The 21,931-nt window shown below is 42.6% G+C and overlaps 1 protein-coding gene across 5 annotated transcripts in view; it reads right to left on the reverse strand.

Moving 5' to 3' along the window:
* Positions 1–21,931, reverse strand: part of ASAP2 (ArfGAP with SH3 domain, ankyrin repeat and PH domain 2) — a 333,390-nt gene that overhangs the window by 63,299 nt on the left and 248,160 nt on the right. For 2 of the 5 annotated variants that reach the window (XM_030198893.1, XM_030198892.1), the window contains exons 22-24: positions 12,038–12,290; positions 4,281–4,448; positions 2,896–3,070 (exon numbers count right to left, since the gene is read on the reverse strand). In XM_030198893.1, coding sequence (XP_030054753.1) covers positions 2,896–3,070; positions 4,281–4,448; positions 12,038–12,290 — 596 coding nt within the window. The remainder of the gene's footprint in view (positions 1–2,895; positions 3,071–4,280; positions 4,449–12,037; positions 12,291–21,931) is intronic. The other 3 variants (XM_030198894.1, XM_030198896.1, XM_030198895.1) reach the window with 3 other exon arrangements.

Here is a 21,931-nt window from a genome sequence, read left to right on the forward strand (position 1 = left end):
TAGGTTCAGAGGGAGGGTTAGGTTGTGCAATTTCAAAATTTTGTGTGTTATTTAGAAGGGAAAGATATCTGAAGAGGGAAAAATGCACAAATTTCTATGGATACATTTTTCCCTAAATAATTTTCAAAAGCCAGGTATACTCTACTTTCCCTTTAAGAAATTGTTGCAATGTTTATGGGAAAAAATATCCATGGCATTTGCAACAATGTAGACTGTTTTGAAAACTGCCTCCTCAATGTTCTGAAACAGTGAACTTAAGAGAAAATGCTTTTTTTATCAAGAATATTTTCAAGACAATGTCGCTGAACATAGAGTCACAAAGGCCTTTACAAAAACACCAATGTTAATGAAAGGGTTAAAATATCTCTCTAAGTGGTGGAGTGGGGATGATTTGGGACTCTGACTCATAACCTCATTTGAAGACCAATTTACTTCAGTAAAAAAATACAGGTATGGTGCTCTACTTTTTATAACACTGGTATAAACATAAAATATGTGGACACCACATCTACGTGCACATATTTTAAAAGTGAATTTCTTCTACTTATTCCATCCTAAAAATGACACTAAACTTTGGGTTTTTTTTGCTTAAACTCATGATACTATGAGGTCCTTTTTCTAAATTGCGATACAAAGTGGCCTTACCGCGCCCTTACAAGGGTCTTTCCCATGCGCTAAGGCCATTTTTAATGCAGAAGGAAGACAGCTGATTTTCCATTTCCCCAATTAATGGCCATGTGCTAATGTTGCCATTAGCGCGTGGCCACCAACACAAAAATTAGCACGTGAACTCTGACAACCACCCTTTTGTAGGTGGCAAGGCTCACATGCTAATCCTAAGCTAATTAGCACACTGTAATGTGGATGCGCTTATTCATGCCGTCATGCCCATTCTCTGCCCTGACACAACCCCTCCAAGAAAAATTCAGAAATTTTTGCACGTGGTTTACTCTCGCACATTGGGATTTTACTGCAGGATGCCTTAGCACATCCCACAGTAAGCCCTTTTAATTTCTGTGTTTCAGCCAATAGCCTGCATCTGGGGTCGTACGATTAAAAGCTTCCTCAGACAACTCGATGGAAAAGAATGTCCAAATTGAGAATTACCAAAGCAGTAAATTACATCCATTTAGACATTCTTTTGCAACTCAATTCATAATAAAAGATACAGTGGTGGAAATAAGTATTTGATCCCTTGCTGATTTTGTAAGTTTGCCCACTGACAAAGACATGAGCAGCCCATAATTGAAGGGTAGGTTATTGGTAACAGTGAGAGATAGCACATCACAAATTAAATCCGGAAAATCACATTGTGGAAAGTATATGAATTTATTTGCATTCTGCAGAGGGAAATAAGTATTTAATCCCTCTGGCAAACAAGACCTAATACTTGGTGGCAAAACCCTTGTTGGCAAGCACAGCGGTCAGACGTCTTCTGTAGTTGATGATGAGGTTTGCACACATGTCAGGAGGAATTTTGGTCCACTCCTCTTTGCAGATCATCTCTAAATCATTAAGAGTTCTGGGCTGTCGCTTGGCAACTCGCAGCTTCAGCTCCCTCCATAAGTTTTCAATGGGATTAAGGTCTGGTGACTGGCTAGGCCACTCCATGACCCTAATGTGCTTCTTCCTGAGCCACTCCTTTGTTGCCTTGGCTGTATGTTTTGGGTCATTGTCGTGCTGGAAGACCCAGCCACGACCCATTTTTAAGGCCCTGGCGGAGGGAAGGAGGTTGTCACTCAGAATTGTACGGTACATGGCCCCATCCATTCTCCCATTGATGCGGTGAAGTAGTCCTGTGCCCTTAGCAGAGAAACACCCCCAAAACATAACATTTCCACCTCCATGCTTGACAGTGGGGACGGTGTTCTTTGGGTCATAGGCAGCATTTCTCTTCCTCCAAACACGGCGAGTTGAGTTCATGCCAAAGAGCTCAATTTTTGTCTCATCTGACCACAGCACCTTCTCCCAATCACTCTCGGCATCATCCAGGTGTTCTCTGGCAAACTTCAGACGGGCCGTCACATGTGCCTTCCGGAGCAGGGGGACCTTGCGGGCACTGCAGGATTGCAATCCGTTATGTCGTAATGTGTTACCAATGGTTTTCGTGGTGACAGTGGTCCCAGCTGCCTTGAGATCATTGACAAGTTCCCCCCTTGTAGTTGTAGGCTGATTTCTAACCTTCCTCATGATCAAGGATACTCCACGAGGTGAGATTTTGCGTGGAGCCCCAGATCTTTGTCGATTGACAGTCATTGTGTACTTCTTCCATTTTCTTACTATGGCACCAACAGTTGTCTCCTTCTCGCCCAGCGTCTTACTGATGGTTTTGTAGCCCATTCCAGCCTTGTGCAGGTGTATGATCTTGTCCCTGACATCCTTAGACAGCTCCTTGCTCTTGGCCATTTTGTAGAGGTTAGAGTCTGACTGATTCACTGAGTCTGTGGACAGGTGTCTTTCATACAGGTGACCATTGCCGACAGCTGTCTGTCATGCAGGTAACGAGTTGATTTGGAGCATCTACCTGGTCTGTAGGGGCCAGATCTCTTACTGGTTGGTGGGGGATCAAATACTTATTTCCCTCTGCAGAATGCAAATAAATTCATATACTTTCCACAATGTGATTTTCCGGATTTAATTTGTGATGTGCTATCTCTCACTGTTACCAATAACCTACCCTTCAATTATGGGCTGCTCATGTCTTTGTCAGTGGGCAAACTTACAAAATCAGCAAGGGATCAAATACTTATTTCCACCACTGTACCTGTAAGTCTATATTAGTACAACCACACAGATCTGGTAACATTTTAGGCAAAATTTGGGAAAAAAATGTCTACTTAAACACATTACAGAACTTTTAAACAAATACATAAAGGCAAAAATAGCAGAAATTACCCAAGTGTGGGCTTTTTGTGTGAAATGCGACTTGGGGGTTGTGGTGGCAGTGGGGGTGGTACAGGTTTGATCTGTGGAACAGGAGGAGGAGGTGACTGCTTTGATTGTTGGTTCAATGCCTCTATAACACTGGCTGTCTTTGATACTGGAGGAGGTGGAACTGACAAAAGAGGATCTAAAAAATAAAAAATAAACAACAGTAATCAGCAAAATTACTAGTCTACTGTATATGAGAAATCTCATCACAAATGTAGGAATCAAATCTGACTTAATTTTCCTGATTCATATATACTCTAATAGACTTGCAGTCTATTCCTCCTTTATCTTCAACTTATAAGGCCATTCAGAACTTGCCCCGTTCTACTCGCTGCTAATGATGACAAAGTTTTGAGACAGATACAGTGTGTCTCCATTTGCAGATGCTCAGGGATTTTTCCCTCTTGCTAATTCCTTTCCTTCATTATCATGGCAGTCTTTCGGTTAAGATGCAAGGACTGCAATTCACTCAAGTCAGTGCAAGGGCATCAAAGTCAGCAAGTAGAAAAAAAATTTAAATTCCATTTTCTAATAGAGATAATGACTACTGTCATGGGCACTGTCTAATAAATCCCCTTGTGATTTCATTATATCTCTCTTGACTATTATCTATTAGTCCCGGCATTTACTTTAGAGCAATGTCATTATGGAGTTAAAAAAGAGAAAGGGGCAACAAAATCACTTTATGCAAAGCAGATTTTTTTTCTTTTTTGTTAAAATAAAGGACTTGTTAATGGTACTACAATTTCTTCACACAATTTCCAGCCTTTTCTATTGTACATAACCTACAAGAGAAACACATTTTTCAAAGTTCAAACACAAAGAAGACAACAGACTATAGACTCAGCAATTACCCCCATTTTCCAACATAGGAGACAAGTTACTTTAATTCACCGAGCACAACATCAGAAATAAAGCCTCCCCTCCTAAAGAATTTTCATCACCGATCAGAGTGTTTAATATCCTGAGCAGCTGGGGCCAAAAGAACAATAGAAAAATGGACGAGTAGCATAGTGCTTAAAGGCAGCGGCTGAGAGCCCAATAAGCCTGGGTTCAAATTCCAATGATGCTCCTTATGACACTTAACCCGCCATTGCCTCAGGTACAAACTGTAAGCCCTCTGGGGACAGAATTACTTACTGTTTCTGAATTTATCTCACTTTTAACTACTACTGAAAAAGCTTGAACTAATCTATATTTGAATGCTTTTCATCATTTACTACAATCCTAAACCATGCTACCCAATCCCACACCAACCCTTAACAAAGGAACCTTTGCTACAGAAGACAGCAAAGGTTTTAATGGCAATAACTATACACACACAGACAACTACATGGAACACAACATACTTGCTGCAGCGGATGTAATACGCAGTGGTGGTACAGGAGGATGAATTAAAGGGGGATCTGAAGAAGACCTCTGTCTGCCTATGTGTTCCAGTCCTACTGAATTTGCTTTCCATATGGTATTTGTTGAAGATGTGGTTTGAAGACCACTGCCAAGAATGGAAGGTTGAACTATGAAAAATAAATAAATGCTATTCACATGATGGCTCTATACAAAATACCATGTTATGTATGCTGTAAAAAGCCCTAGATTCCAGATTATTTTCTTTGTGGCATCAAATGATATTTCCTGAAAAAAAAAATCTACCAACAAAAGTTTGCAATAGAAAGTAAAAATTGAAGAAATGTGTCATTTTTTAAATTTCAACAATGTTATTCTATTTTGTATCAAAAGTAGTCCAAAAATAGTGCAATGCCTAAACAAAAGATGCCAAACAAACTTACATTATGTAATGCAGAGTTATAACTCTATCCTTCCTAAAGGAAACTACATTTGTATGCTGTATAATACCTTCTATTGGACCAACATATATAAATCAAAGGTTTTCTCTGCTCTTATCAGACAGACCTATAAAACTTATAAGTACAAAAGTGTTGCCATATTGGGACAGACCGAAGGTCCATCAAGCCCAGTATCCTGTTTCCAACAGTGGCCAATCCAGGCCACATACCTGGTAAAATCCCCAAAACAGTACATTTTATGCTGCTTATCCTAGAAATAAGCAGTGGATTTTCCCCGAGTCCATTTTAATAATGGCTTATAGTCTTTTCTTTTAGGAAGATATCCAAACCTTTTTTAAACCCCACTAAGCTAACTGCTTTTACTACATTCTCTGGCAACGAATTCTAGAGTTTAATTACACATAGACTGAAAAAATATTTTCCATGATTTGTTTTAAATTTACTACTTTGTGGCTTCATTGCATGGCCCCTAGTCCTAGTATTTTTGGAAAGAGTAAACACGCAATTCATGTCTACCCGTTCCACTCCACTCGTTATTTTTTTTATTTAACACATTTATAGCCCACATTTTCCCACTTAGTTGCAGGCTCAATGTGGCTTACACAATACCGTACAGGTAGTCTCCGGTTCAATAATATAAATACATAGTACAGTAGTAAGCATGTAAGAAACATAAGTATAAAGCAACAAAGAAATAAAGAGGGGGTGGTGATAGAAGTGTAGTACGGTCCATATTTTGTTGTGTCACAGAGTAGAAAATTAATTTGGGTCAGGAGGGTAGGCCTTCTTAAACAAGTTGGTTTTCAGTAGTTTTCTGAAGTTAAGATGGTTATGGATAGATCTCATGGCTTTTGGCAAAGTGTTCCACAGTTGTGTACTTATGTAAGAAAAGCTGGATGCGTAAGTTGACTTTTATCCAAGTCCATTGCAGTCTGGATAATGCAGATCTAAATAAGTTCAGGATAGGTTGGTACTGTTTCTGGGTGGTAGTTTTATGAGGTCCAACATGTATCCAGGAACTTCACCGTAAATAATCCTGTGGACAAGAGTGCAAACCTTGAAGGCAATACATTCCTTGGTGGGAAGCCAATGCAGTTTTTTGTGAAGGGGTTTGGCACTTTCAAATTTTGGTTTTCCGAATATCAGTCTGGCTGCTGTATTCTGTGCGGTCTGAAGTTTCTTTGTTAGTTGTCCTTTACAAACTGCATAGATTCCATTGCAGTAATCTAAATGGCTTAGTACCATTGCTTGTATTAGGTTGCGAAATACGTCTCATGGGAAGAAATGTTTTATACGTTTATGTTTCCACATAGAGTGGAACATTTTCTTTGTAGTGGAATTTACTTGACTTTCAAAAGTGTCAGATTACGGTCAATTATGACGCCCAGCAGTTTTAGGCTATCCGAGATTGGGAGAGAGTGGGTTTGGGATGTTTAAGGTTGAAGGTTTATACTTATTGTGTTGAGATGAAAGGATAAGGCAATGAGTCTTTTCAGAATTTAGTTTCAGTTGGAATGAGTTTGCCCATGCATCCATTGTGTTCAAACCGATCTTAATTGTATTGGTGATTTCTGTCAAATCGTATCTGAAAGGTATATAAATTGTAACATCATCAGCATAAATAAATGGGTTAAGGACTAAATTGGATAAGGATTTGGCCAGTGGAATCATCATTATGTTGAAGAGTGTTTTATAGACCTCTATCATATCTCCCCTCAGCCATCTTTTCTCCAAGCTGAAGAGCCCTAGCCATTTCAACCTTTTCTCATAGGGAAGCTGTCCCATCCCCTTTATCATTTTCATCGCCCTTCTCTGTACCTTTTCTAATTCCACTGTATCTTTTTTGAGATGTGGTGACCAGAATTGAACACAATATTCAAGGTGCAGTCGTATGGAGTAATACAAAGGCATTATAATGTCCTCATTTTTGTTTTCCATTCGTTTCCTAATAATACCTAATATTTTATTTGCTTTCATCGCCGTCGCTGCACACTGAGCAGAGGGTTTCTATCATTAACGATAACGCCTACATCCCCTTCTTGGTTGGTGACTCCTAATGTGGAACATTTCATTACATAGCTATAATTTGGGTTCCTCTTTCCCACATGCATCACTTTGATGTGGGAAAGAGGAACCTATTTGGATGCCCATACCCATCTGCCATTTGGATGCCCAGTCTCCCAGTCTCATAAAGTGCTCTTGTCATTTTTCACAATGCTCTTGTGATTTAACTACTTTGAATAACTGTCGTCAGCAAATTTAATTACCTCACTAATTACTCCCATCTCTAGATCATTTATAAATATGTTAAAAAGCAGCGGTCCCAGCACAGACCCCTGGGGAACCCTACTATCTACCCTTCTCCATTTTAGAATACTGACCATTTAACCCTACTCTCTGTTTTCTATCTTTTAACCAGTTTTTAATCCACAATAGGACACTACCTCCTATCCCATGACTCTCCAATTTCCTCTGGAGTCTTTCATGAGGTACTTTGCAAACGCCTTCTGAAAATCCAGATACACAATATCAACCGGCTCACCTTTATCCACATGCTTGTTCACACCTTCAAAGAAATGTAATAGCTTGGTGAGGCAAGATTTCCCTTCACTAAATGCATGTATTATTTGTTTTATTAGTTTAAGAAACAAACCCAAGAATGTGGGTGTTCTAGCAGTAATCAATTGGGGTTTTGCTAATGTGGGTCATTATCTAATGTGTGATAATAGTAAGCAGACCCCAGGCTCACTGGTCTATTATTTCCCGGATCTCCTCTAGAACCTTTTTTTAAAAACCGGCATTACATTGGCCACCCTCTAATCGTCCAGTACCATGCTTGATTTTAAAGATAAATTACATATTACTAACAACAGTTCCACAAGTTTGAGAGAAATAGCAGATGAAATTCCACTACTAAGGAAGGACTGTGATTCCCGCCCTGTAGATTGACATAGGCCACAGCCGTTGTGTTGTCCGAGAGAACACAAACCAACTGAACCTCTAGCATCTCATGAAATGCGTGAAGCGCCAGTCAAACCACCCAGAGTTCCTGAGATTGATCTGCTACGATGACTCCAACTTCCTTCACTGCCCCTGAGCACTCAGTTGAAGGCAATGAGCCCCCCAAACAAAGAGGCTGGCATGCCACGAGATAGATGACTCAGCACCAGTTACCAAGCCATATTGTGCTTGGCCTGTCGAGTCCAAAGCAAGTGCACCTCATAATCCTGAGCAACTGGGGATCAACAACTCAAGATAGAATTTTGGAGTTTTTGCATATTCGCCCTGGTCCAAGGCACTACCTTCCAGGGTTGCTGCCATGTACCTGAGCACCTGTACATAATCCCACATGCGGGGATTGGAGACTCGCAACAATAGACAGATCTGAGACAGCAGCCTGAGAAACCGCTGATCTGGTAAGAAGACTCTGCACTGAGCCGTATTGAAGTGCATTCCTAGATACCTGAGAGACTGGGAAGATGACTTTTGTGCAAATTGCTAACCTAGCCTAGAGACCGCAAGACCGTGATGACTTTGGTATAGACTTGCTCTCCTGATCTGATGATGCCCTACTGAGCCAATCATCCAGATATGGATGAACCCGTATCCCTTCCCTTCTGAGGCATGCCGCCACGACCACCATGACCTGGGCATTGTCACTAACCCAAAGGGCATAGCTTGGAACTGGAACTGATGGCCCATAATTGCCATGCGAAGGAAACACTGATGAACAGGTCAAATGGGAATATACAGTAAGCCTCCTTGAGACCTGTGAGAAACTCCCCCTGGCTGTACTGCAGCCAAAACAGAGCAGAAACTCATTGACCTTTTTGAGGTCCAACACTGGCCAGAATGCCCCTCATTATTTTTGGAACCCAAAAGAAAATGGAGCAACAGGCCTGTCTTCGCTCATGACCTGGCATTGGCACCACAGTCCATAAGGAAGAAAGGATAAAGAGCACAGATGCTTTCTTCACAGCTGTGCAGCATGGGACTCCAAGAAAAAATCTTTGATGACAATGGAAAATTCTCATTTGTAGCCATCTCTGATTATGTTGAGCACCCACTGACCTGTGGTAATTTTGGACAACTCCTTGTAAAAGAGGGACAAGTGACTCCTGATCTTGATCATCAAAGAGTGGAGCGGCGCTCCATCATTGTGGAATTCTGGAGGCCGTAGGAAGTTGCAAACTCTGAGTGAGCGGGCACCTGTCCCAAAGAAAGGGCTGCCTCTGTTGAAACCTGGGCTTGGAAAAATAAGAGGAAGTAGAAGCTGAAATCTTAACGGGCCGATACTGTCCAGCATCCCTGAGGCAAGACAGTGACTGGTCTGCCCTAAACGAGGTTCGGGACTTATCTTCCAGCAAGCGCTGGGTTTCAGAATCCCCCAGCTCTTTAACCAACTTCCTGAGATCTTCCCCAAAGAGGAGACTATTCCGGAAAGGCAATTTGGTGAGGCACTGCTTAGATGCTGCATCTGCGGCCCAATGACAAAGCCAAAACAAACGCCTAACCATGACCACTAAAGTCATCTGCTTGACCGAGGACCAAACCATGTCATATAAGGAGTCCACCAAATAGGCCAGTCCTATTTCCAAGGTGGGAAATTCAAGGGAATGTGAATAGTCAGTGTCTGCCAGCATATCTGTGGCATGCTGGAACCAACTGAGGCAAGCCCTCACAGCATAAGTACACACTCACTCTCAAATTAAGCACCAAGACCTCAAAGGCAAGCTTCAAGGAAGAATCCAACTTCCTATCTTATACATCCTTTAATGCTATGCCGCCTTCCACCAGGAGAGTGGTCTTCATAGTGACTGCAGACACCAAGGCATCCACCTTAGGCAATTTGAGCCTTTCTAGTTCTGCAGGCAAAAGGGAATAAAGTCTTGCCATCGTCCTGGACACCCTTAGACCAGCATCCGAGGAGGACCACTGGGCTGAAACGAGTTCCTGAATAGCCTCATGCACAGGAAAAGCCTTAGGTGGCCACTTAGTGCTAGCCATCTTTGGACTGGAAACTGCAGCTCCCTTATCATCTGTGGTAGAAATATCGAGAGCCAGCAGCGCATTGGTAATAAAGAAAGACAGCTTTTCCTTGTGGAAAATCTGAACCACTGTAGGATCATCCTTTTCATCTGGAAACAACTCCCCCTCCTCTAAATCCTCAGCTAGGTGGGTCAGCAGTGAAGAGGAGGAAAACACAACCTCCAAATAAGGGGAAAGATGGCAAAGCCAGATCCTCTTGCCTTTGTTTACCGGAGGAAGGACCCTGCAGGGCTGAAACTGCAGTAAGTGGTCAGGAGCACTATCAAAAGTAGGCCACCCAGAAAAGGGCAGTCCAGACTGGCCTGAGCATGTTTGAGGAGAAATGCTTGATGAAGAATGATCTCCGGAGAAATGACCTGGCCAGAGCCAGCTGTGACAAAACCATCCAAGGGCTGACAGATGACTGGCAGACCCGAGAACTAGGAAACGGGGGGCAGAAACACTGAGGGAAAAACTGCAAGAGCTGCTGGATTCTGGTACAAAATGGCTGCCAGCACTACAAATGCATTGGAAGAATTGTGCTGAAGGGAGCGCGCCGGCAAACTCCCTGTGCGGGAAAAACACCTGTCATCTGCATGGCCCACATCCTCTCCTGCCAACAGCTCGAGGCATCTCTCCAAACATTTCCCCAATGCTGCTCACCGCTTCCCACAGTAGGAGCACTGTTTGACTGCCTCAGCGGTCATCCACCGAACACACAAGCAAAGTGCGAGGGAGGAAATTAAGTGCAGGCATTCACCCCGGCAAGTCCTTCTCTGTCCCAGCAACAGCCTTTGAGAGGAAACAGACTCTGCACCACACACAGCCACAGAAGCAGTAGCCAGAGCCTCTCTCTTCTTACTAATGGGGTTTATCTGCAGGGAACTAGGAAACCTAAAGAGAGTAAAGGGTGGTCTAACAGATTTGAAGGGTGGGGGACGTGTACCCCCTAAAGCTGACACCACTCAGCCAGTATTCTCCAGGCTCAACAGAGCTGGAAGAACTAGAACAACAGATGAACCCAGGAGGATGAAGGAGACCGTCTACCGCCTGCTGAAGATATATACTGACAGACCAGGATGAGTACCATCCTATAAGACAGAGTTCATTTCTATCTCCACCTGCTGGTAGATAGTCACAACCCACGTGTCTTTGGATTTATCTGGCTGCAGACGCTAAGGAGCAAATTTTTTAAAAAGCTTTTTATCCTGGAATTGGCTCCATCCCAGAACTTACAAGGTGCATTTTCACTCATTCTTTTTGCTCATCATAATGCTTGTCTAAGCTTAATGACAGAACTAGATTCTGGATGCTTGTTCTCATACTTCAGTACTTTTTGCATGTCAGCCCTGCAGGAAAATGCACGTCCTCTGAAACTCTCTGGAATTCACTGCCAAAGGCTCAGGATTGGACTCCGATTAATACCTGGAGGCAAAGTTCACTTCCAGATGTAGCCATTTTCAATGAAAACAACATTCTTTTCTTCTGGTTTTTGGTACCAAGCATCAGAGAGATGTTTTTATGCTTTCAAACTTCTGATTCAGGCTCAGGACAAACTCAATGGCTCCTTGCTTAAGCTATCTAGAGCATGACCTGTTTGTGATTATGTTGATAATGTTGGCTCTTAAGCTGCAGCAGTCCCTGTCGCATCAGTGGCACATCTTGTGAGGAAAGTCCAATGGCCCTTAAGGTCCCAATAGAATCAAAACACTCATGGACACCAGGAATGCCTAAGAGTTCCAGAGAAGCACCCTGTGTATGTGACTTTCCCATTCAAAGAAGACCAAAGATATGTCCTTCCAAATTCAACCTTATTCATTTGCGCTGCCATAGATGCATCCGCAGCCTGGGTTGGGGAACTTACTTAAAGGGACACCACACCCTGAACACTGGTCTTTCCAAACATTTATGAAAGTTTACATGCAATCTACCTTGAGCAATTTCAGAGAATGGACTAACAAAATAAACAAAATGAAATGAATATGGTTCTTGGTTCAAGCTAGGGTGGTTGAAGGTCAGACTCGCTGGTTTTGGAATTCTTCAGCATGGCCAAGCCACCAGAATTGTTGCAACTGTATGGTCCTGAGCCATATTGTTAACTTTGTTTTAGCTTTTTATGGTGAAACATTAGGCTACATCATCTATCACAGATAACTGCTGCAAAATTTATTTATATCAGACTGCTAAAAAATAAAAAAAAAAATCCTATAGCTACAGACGAAGAAAAATAAATAGCATAGTTCTTTAAATATTAGATTCCAACTTCTTACCTTTGCCAATATTCCTTGGGGGTAGAGGTGGCCCACTTGTAACAGGCAGAGAAGTCGGAGTGATAGGATTACTGCCACTAAGCACTGTCCCATATGTTTCATTCTGTAATATACTTGGTATGAAACTTCTTTGTTTATCTTTAGCAATATTAGCTGCATCCCTTGCCAAAGATGCTACATTAGACTGAAGCTGATTTGATCCAAGCTGATAAAAGCTGACTGGCCTATCTTCTCTCCGGATAGGACTAGGCTGCTAAAAAAAAAAAAAAAGGGGAATTATAATCATACCTGTTCTGAATTTAAATCGCATATTGTTTGAAGGAAAAGCATATTATTTTAAAATATATTAAGATAAGCAAAGGCAGTTTTTGGTTGTGAGAATCAGTAGGTAAAGCTTGTGATCAGGCATACTCTATTTATTTATTGGGATTTATTTATCACCTTTATTAAGAGATTCACCCAAGCTGGCATACAGCAGGTCCAGCTTGGCATAACATTGAACCATTTTGTTAACATAATAGTGAAATGATCAAACGAGTCATTTAGGAGCAATTAGTGCAGAAAAGGCACAAAGATTAAATGGATAATATAGGACAAGTCAGGGAAAGTGGTGTTTTTCAGTTTTTATCCAATAAGCAACTATTCTAATAGTTTTGCATCGGGTTGTTCTATTCATTCTTAATCGGTTAAACCTAAAGACAGACATCCTAATTATATTGCACGCTATAAATAATTATCTATAGATAAATATCTAGAGACCTACAAAGATCTACCCAGCTGTGTATCTACCTGGTACTATATCTATATATAAAATAATAAATGGATGACAATGAGGGTGATCAGGGCTGCTTTAATGACCTATGTGACACTGGACAAATGTTTGTGGATGGGCCCACACCCTGGTTCAGCGACATAGCTTCCTTAACCCCCTGCCAGCCAAACTGATTCCTGCTGAAGAAATGAACATAAAAGTGCAGAGCTGATGTACAGGCTATGTCACTGTTGGCTCTGCTGGTTCTGCCCATCAGAAACAGAAAGTCCATATCAGAATGGGTGAGACTGGCAAGGCCATCAGCTGCACAGCCTAGACAGCAGTTCCACACCTTTATATTGCTTTTTTTTTTTTTTCCTTTTTTTTTTGCTGGAACCAGACGAGCTGGTGTGGGTATGGAAACTACTGGACCAGGGGAGGGTAGGTGAGGGAAGGAAGATTTTGGATCAGAATGCAGATGTGCCAAAGGTAGCCCATCCCAAAGAGTGAGGTTGAAAGCACTTAATATTAATCACACACAACTCTATGGAAACAATTAAACTGTATTTAAACACACCTCAAGAGGCAGAGGGGCTTTGAAAATGAGCCCCAGTGTCACATAATTTAAACCTAATGCCCATCTCAACAAACATCAGATACTGTCAAATGTTTTAAAACCCCATCAGATATTATATAAAATTATATTAATGTTTTGATGTCACCTCAGTAAGCCCAAACACTATGGGGACATTTCTCCACAGGCTGCCTGAAGTTAGGTGCCAGGATAATGCATGCTAAGCACAAATTCTATATTGGCAATTAGATTTGCAAAAAAATCATCAGGTATCAACAGTACTTTCTCCTCCTATATCAGACTTCTAATTCTGTTAAACAATTCCTGTTGCCTATTTATAGAATCCTTAATTTTTTATAGATTAAAAAAAAAATCTCTTACTACTTGAACTAGTGATTTGTACTCCATCATTTTAATCCTATAGGATTAATAATATCACCATTAGGTAAGGTCATTGCTACCATTTATGTACAATCTGTCTCAACTCTCTCCTCAACTTCCATAAACCCTCATTTTATTCTATTTCTATTGTAAACCCTCAATAAACCATCGTTGATTGGGAAAATGAATTTGGCAGCCCTTTACTGTCTTTTGATGTTCTATATACTGTAAGTGCTGTTCCCTCTGTGCCTCATGGAGTAGATTTGAAAGAGTGTCATTACAGGATGCTCCATACAGCCTATTGGTCTCAAAATAGAGCTTATAAAGTGAAGCTTGTTGAATCACTTCTCTGTGTTAAGTGTAATCGTGCTGACGGTACATTAGTTCATGCTTTCTGGGCTTGTCCTTTTATACATACCTTTTGGACCAAGATGATGACCTATTTAAGTCAATTATTAGAGGTTTGTATAGGGGCTTCCCTGGATGTTATACTAAGTGATCACCTGGGTCATATTGCAATACGTAAGAAAGAACATAAATTATTGGTTAGGAAGGCAGTCTTAGTGGAAAAGAAATATATACGTGGGTGCAGACTTAGGCTCTGTCATATTGGCAGTGAAGAAATCAGTTTCATAAACTCATGCTCTGGGAGGCTAAGGAAGCATGGCTCATTCTTAAGTGTCAGAAGCAGTTTTTTTTTTATTTGGTCTTCTGACATACATTTGTTGCCTCTGAGAATTCAGAGTCTGATTTTAAACAAGTTACATTTATGAGGGCTACTTGAATAGTGAACGTCCTTTCCTTTTCTTTTTACCGCTATATGTTCTTACTTCCCCCTGAAGTAAAGGGTTTGTTTAATGGTTATGTCTAGTGAGGTAGGGCGGGTAGGTGGGGTTGGATGGGATTTCAGGGCTGTATGTTTAAACATTGCACTTGTGTACTAGTAATTTATTTTTCTTCCTATTGTTGATAGTTTTACTAATAAAAAAGATCTGTGTTAAACCATGGTTGAAAGTATCAAATTGTGGGCAAACAGATTTCATTTTTCTCTCACAGGCCACCACAGACTCATCTCTAGCAATGTTTACCTTACACTACACACAAAAAAAAAAAGATCTGACCAGGAAAGAGGTGTTATCTTTGGTAAGCAATCAACATTTCCCTTAAAGGACTCTGTTAAAAAAAACACTAAATCCAAAACATGTCCAGCTGTATGTGTAGGTGAATGCATCAATTATCTTAGTCCCACTGAGGCTAATGCATCAAATACAACATGATCCTGATCTAAGAAGGATTGTGAGTAATGAGTAAATGGAATATTAAAATCACCCACACTAAACAATCTCAAATAATTTAAGGGCAAAGTCATCCAAAAAATCTAACAAAAAAGAACAGTCTGCAAATTCCAGGTGGAAATATAACCACCATAAAGTCACTTTTACCCTACAAAATATCATGATTTCTTAAAACCCAGACTTGTGCAAAAGATCACTAATATACCTTCACCCCTCTTAGGCTATTTACATACCCATTCCCAAGAAAAGCCTGGAGGATAGCAATGTTTCACTATCATAACATCAGATGACATAAGCCAGGATTCAATTACGAACAAAACATAGAATGCATTATCAATAATCAAATCATATATGAACAGAGTCTTATTTCTAACAGAAATGGTTTGGAACAACTTAAAGACCAATTCTAAGAGAAACACCAAAGGAGCCAACCTAGAGGGGAAACACAAGATCAAGGCTGTTTTTTATTTGATATACCATCCTGCAGACGAGTCATCTAGGTGTTTCACAATACAAAGAATGACAGAAAAGACTAGGAAGTCTGGAAGAGAAAATGGAACTACAAATGCTCAACAGGAAAGGGAGAGAAGCAAAAGACATTCTGCTGTAGCTCCTACAGGCTCAACACACCAATGTTTGTTCCATAAGAATATAAGCACTGCCATACTAGGACAGACCAAAGGTCCATCAAGCCTAGTATTCTGTTTCAACAGTGGACAATCCAAGTCACAAATACCTAGCAAAGTCCCAGAAATATGATGCTTATCCTAGAAATAAGCACTGGATTTCCCCAAGTCCATCTTCATAATGGCTTAAGGACTTCTTTTTTTTTTTAAAGAAATTATCCAAACCTTTTTTAACCCCTCCCCCCAACTGCTTTTACCACATTCTCTGGCAACTAATTCCAGAGTTTAATTACACATTGAGTAAAGAAATATTTACTCCAGTTTATTTTAAATTTAGTACTTTGTAGCTTCAATGCATGCCCCCTAGTCCTCGGATTTTTGGGAAGAGAAAACAAGCAATTCATATCTACCCGTTCCACTCCCCTCAGTATTTTATAGATCTCTATCTTATCTCCCCTCAGCCGTCTCTTCCCAAGCTGAAGAACTCTAGCAGCTTTAGCCTTTCCTCATTTTTGTCGCCCTTCTCTGTACCTTTTCTAATTCTGCTATATCAGAATTGCACAAAGTATTCAATGTGCCATTGCATCATGAAGTGATACAAAGGCATTATAACATTCTCATTTTCCATTCCTTTCGTAATAACTCCTAACATTCTATTTGCTTTCTTAGCCACCACTGCACACAGAGCAGAGGGTTTTAACAAATCAATGATCACACCTAGATCCTTTTCTTGGGCTGTGATTCCTAATGAGGAATCTTGCATCACGTAGCTTGGGTTCCTCTTTCCCACATGCTCATATTAAACATCGCCTGCCATTTGGATGCCCAATCGCCCAGTCTTGTAAGGTCCTCTCGCAAGTTTCCACAATCATCTTGTGATTTAACAACTTTGAATGAATAACTTTGTGTCAGCAAATTTTTTTTTTAATTTATGAATTTTCTTTTTACAATCATGCATAAGCACAACTTGCAGAAAAACAAAGAAATATTTGTAATCACAATATATATTGAGAAATTAAAATTTATACAATTATAAGTCCACAATATGGTCCAAGATCAAGGAAAAATTATATGCCAGAAGAACTAAACTTAAATTAAACAGAAGCAGAAGGCTACTTCTATGAGCACAGCCGGCGCATAGCTATATTCAGGATCTAATACACTATTCCTTACTGGAAATAAAATGCAGAAGTTTCTCAGGTTCAAAGAAAATATACGTTTGAGAATTATAAACTACAATACATCTACAAGGACATCTAAGGAGAAAAGTCCCTCCCACAGTAAGCAACCTAGGTTTCAGCTGTAGGAAGGCCTTTCTCCTTTTCTGAGTATCCCTGGATAGATCGGGGAAAATTTGAACTTTCGAGCCCAAGAATTCTTCATTAATGTGGCGAAAATATAATTTAAAGACGTTGTTACGGTCCAACTCGAATGCAAATGTCACTAGCATAGTGGTTCTTTCCGTAATTAACTCAAGTGAATCTTGAAGAAATTCAGTTAGATTTAGTTGTGGAGAGGATCTCACTTCACGGATACCAGTTATATACTGTGTTCTAGTTATTGGTGGGATACTCTCATTTGGTATAAGCAATACTTCCTTCAGATATCTCTTAAACATCTCCAAGGGTGAAACTAAAGAAGTCTTTGGAAAATTCAATATTCTTTAATTGTTTCTACGTAACTGGTTTTCTAAATATTCAATTTTTCTAAATTGAATAATTATTTCCTTGGAGACTGACGAAGAAAAGTTTTTCAAAGTTTGTACCTCATTGTCCAGAGCCTCCAGTTTAGTGTCATATGCTTCTAGTTTGGTAGAAAAGGTTTCTTGAGTCAATTTAATCTCCGCCATTTCTTCCTGTGTAGATTTAGCCATCTGTTTCAGGGTCGCGATCAGACCCTGAATAGCATCCCACAAATTTTCTAGGGTAACTACAGCTGGTCTAATTTGATCTCCGACTTCTCCCGTGGGGTTCTCCTGCACAAGCGAAGTCAAGGGGAGGACTTGCTGAGTCCTCACCTGCTGCTCTGCTATCCCCACTGGAGAAGAGGTGGCTACGGGGCCTCCTACTGCCAACGTCAAGGGCAAACCAGCTTCGGGCGTCCTACGGCGTTGTTCCTCCGGCGTCACCATTCTGCCCACGGGCCTCGGAGGAGCTGTGTGTGAGGGAGGACTCAAAGAGATTCCCTCAAAGCTACGTTCCGCCATTCCTGTCAGAGTCACCGAAGCGCTCATAGAAGCTCCCGGCGTGCGCACCACCATCGCATCCAAAGTCCCTTGGTGCATACTGGAAGAATCCATCCAGCTTGAGGAGGTAGGCATGGAGATCTTCCCCTTTCTTTTCCCCATTCTGGGTTCCAGAAAGGTCCGATACGCCAACAAAACTATTGGCGCTCAGGAGCTTAACACAGGGACATCTGCCTCAGACGCCATCTTGGACCCCCTGTGTCATCAGCAAATTTAATTACCTTACTAGTCATCTGTCATGGCCCCGACTGTGACTCCCGTTCCCCGGAATACCTGAGGCGTCTCCAGGTCCCAGATACCCTTCCTATCACAGGGAACCGTATATGCAGTTGTCCCTGGTGGCTTTGAAGCTTCTCAGGGCAGCGTTCTGCATGCAACATCGATGATAGCAGGAGCCAGTTTTCCTGGTTGGGTGCGCGCCACTGCACAAGATTACCCCCCACCCCAAGGACATCCTCCAGTCATGCTATTTTAAGTGATTAACCTCTTCTGCCATGCCCTTGCAACTGCTCTGCCTGTACAAGGTTGCCTCTGGCCCAGCCTTGCTGTTCCTGACCCTGGCCCAGACTAGCACTGCTGTTCCTGTCTCCAGCCCAGCTTTAGGATTCCCTTCTCCAGCCCTACCTCTGCATTCCTGTGTCTTGCCAGGTCCCAGTTCTGCCAGGCCTGCCCCCAAATGCTTTTTTCAGAGCCATTCTAAGTCCCAGTTCTGCCGGGCCTTCCCTAAAGGCCCTTTTCAGGGCCGTCCACTAGACTACTCCACTCTAGAGTGACTCGTCTGCCGGGGGTCCTCTTGACCTCTGGGTAGGGAAACTGGCAACGGTCCAAGGGCTCACCATTCAGACCTATGACATTATTCCCATCTCTAAATCATTTATAAATATGTTAAAAAGCAGTGGACCCAGCACAGACCCCTGGGGAACCCCACTATCTACTCTTCTTCATTGCTCTTGTGGCCTTGGGCAAGTCACTTAACCCTCCACTGCCTGAGGTACAAACTTAGATTGTAAGCCTTCTGGTGACAGGGGAATCCCTACTGTACTTGAATGCAACTACCAATGGAAAGGCATAAGCTAAATTATATATAAAAAAAAAAAAAGTAAAACAGGCTTTACATGTATAAATGCGGCAGCCCGATGTAATACCCTGACAAAATAGCCCTTGACAAATCAGCCCCTAACCAAATAGTTCTTGACAAAATAGCCCCTCCCACAAAATAACCCCCTAGAAAAAAATAACACATCACAAAAAAAAGATGATGAACTACAAGTGAAATCTTCACTGATAAAGGCTCCTACCAGCATTGCATTGTATAAAGCATATATAAATAAACAAAATTCTATAGCTATCAACTGGTATTCATGATCTGTTCTGCTGTTTAAGGAAACTATACTTTGATCAACATGCTAATTAAAAAAAACAACAACAATATTGTCATCATTTTCATAGTCTTACCAACTTTATCATGTTTGGCAAGGTAAGATTATTAGGAAAAAAATGCATGATCGGGCCCCTTTTGTCAAGGGCTATATTGTGGGCAGGACATTTTGACAGTGGCTGTTATGTCAGGGGTTATGTCGGGAGCTATTTTGTTTGGAGCTTTTTTGTCGTGGCCTATTTTGTCAGGGCTATTTTGACCAGGTACCATAAAATGCTTAATAAGATTGCCTGCTAAAAGTATAGATCACAGTATGGATATTATAAAAACACTAGTAAAAGAGGCCTGTTTCTGCCTGTCATGAAACGGGCGCTAGCGGGCACGGGACTCCCTTCCCCTCCCCTTACGCTAGTGTCCGTGGTGGTGTAGAGGTACCTGTTCGCTCGGGGCAGGAAAGAAAGAGCCCCCTCTTTCCTGCCCGTAGCGCTGCTGCTAGCTGCCCTGCTGCATCCTGTGCGAGTCCGGCTCTCGGCGTTTCAAAATGGCCGGCGAGAGTTGAAGTCTCGCGAGGCTGCTTCAACCCTCAGCGGCCATTTTGAAACGCCGAGAGCCGGACTCACACAGGATGCAGCAGGGCAGCTAGCAGCAGCGCTCCGGGCAGGAAAGCGGGGGGTGTTTCTTTCCTGCCCCGAGCGAACAGGTACCTCTGGACCACCAGGGATAGTAGCTTAAGGGGAGGGGAGGTGACAGGGGGGAGGGAAGGTGATGGGGGGGGGGGGGGGAAGAGGGGCCAACCGGGGGCGGGGCGATGGCGCGAAAGGGGCGGGGTGATGGGCACGTCCTCGGCGGCAGCGATTCGTTGGAAGGGGAGGAGTAGAGAAACACGCTAAGCGTGTTTCCCTACTCCTCCCCGTTCGTTCATTTGCGTGTTTGTATACCTGTCCCGCCCTCAATGTCATCACGTGTGAAGCGAGGGTGGGGCATGGAGACATGGTGAGTGTTGTGGCTTCACCACCATGAACTTACGAACCGGTGTCTGAGTGCCTGCAGTGACGTCAGTGTCCTCAGAACGTTGAGGGTGCGTTTTATTATAGTAGATAAATATTGTGCTACTGAAAATGATTTAGTATGACATCCTATATAATAATTTGCACCTCTGTCTGGATGCCTGGGTTCGTAACACACTTCCCATTGGTCCGCCCTGGGGATGACGTCAGAGGGCAGACCAATGGGAATGAGGACGCCCCCCTCCCTCCCTCCTTCCACTCCCCTCCGAGTTCCATGGTCCCGCACCTCCCTCAACAGCCCTCCTTGCCTTTGTGCCAGCCAGCCAGCGCTTCAAACTCATTTTACTAACCTGACTGAAGTTGTGACTGCAAAAGAAGCAGAGTACAGCAGGCTCGCCTTCAGCCTTCCCCTTCTCTCTCAGCATTCCGCCCTCCCAATGGGAAGTGAGGACACCCCCTCCCTCTATCCCTCCTTCCACTCCCCTCCAAGTTCCAAGGCCCCACACCTCCCTCAACAACCCTCCTTGCCTTTGTGCCAACCAGCCAGCGCTTCAAACTCTTTTTACTAACCCTGACTGAAGCCGTGACTGCAAAAGAAGCAGAGTAGAGCAGGCTCACCTTCAGCCTTCCCCTTCTCTCTCAGCATCCCGCCCTCATTTCCTGTTTACACAAGGGCGGCACGCTGAGACAGAAGGGGAAGGCTGAAGGCGAGCCTGCTCTACTCTGCTTCTTTTGCAGTCACGACTTCAGTCAGGTTATAGTAAAATGAGTTTTAAGTGCTGGCTGGCCGGCACGAAGGCAAGCAGGGCTGTTGAGGGGAGAAGAGGGTGGGTTGGAACTCGGGGGTGGGGGGAAGCAGGTGGGGAGGGCAGGGGAGAGGAGAAATCGCTGGACATGGAGGGGAGGGCAGGGGAGAGAGAATTGCTGGATATGGATGCAGGGGAGAGAGGACAGTTGCTGAACATGGATGCAGGGGAGGGCAGGGCAGAGTGGACACTTGCTGGACATGGATGGAGAGGAGGGCAGGGGAGAGAGGAGAGTTGCTGCACATGGATGCAGAGGAAGCCAGGAGAAATGCTGGACATGGATGGAGGAGAGGGAAAACAGAGGAAGGATATGCACATGGATGGAGGAGAGAGAGGAGAAATGCTGGACATGGATGGGGGAGGGGAGGGAAACTCACACAAACACACACACACTCTCTCACACACACACATTCTCAAACATACACTCTCCGAAGAAAACCTTAGCGCCCATTTCATTTGTGTCAGAAACAGGCCTTTTTTACTAGTATTTGAATAAAAACTGAAAAGCAATTTTAAAAGGCCACTGAAATGAATGGAAAGCAATGTGTCTAAATTGGGATGTGCAATGGTACCAGTGCTCCAGTTCAAAATTGTTCTTGACAGTACAGCCTGCTAGCTCTAAAGGCTATAGGTAGTAAAGCAAGGGCAGAATATGCATTTATTTATTGAAATATGTATGTCACTTCTCCATCACAAGAGGTTCCAACACAAGGGGCTCCAGGCAATTTCCTGTATAACATCTAGTTCAAAACAATGGGCTAATGGGATTTCTGAGATCAACTTCTATTTTCTGGTTCCCTGATAATCAAATCTTTTCAGGCAAGTATGTAG

Source organism: Microcaecilia unicolor, chromosome 3, assembly GCF_901765095.1.
Source record: "Microcaecilia unicolor chromosome 3, aMicUni1.1, whole genome shotgun sequence".
NCBI lineage: Eukaryota > Metazoa > Chordata > Amphibia > Gymnophiona > Siphonopidae > Microcaecilia > Microcaecilia unicolor.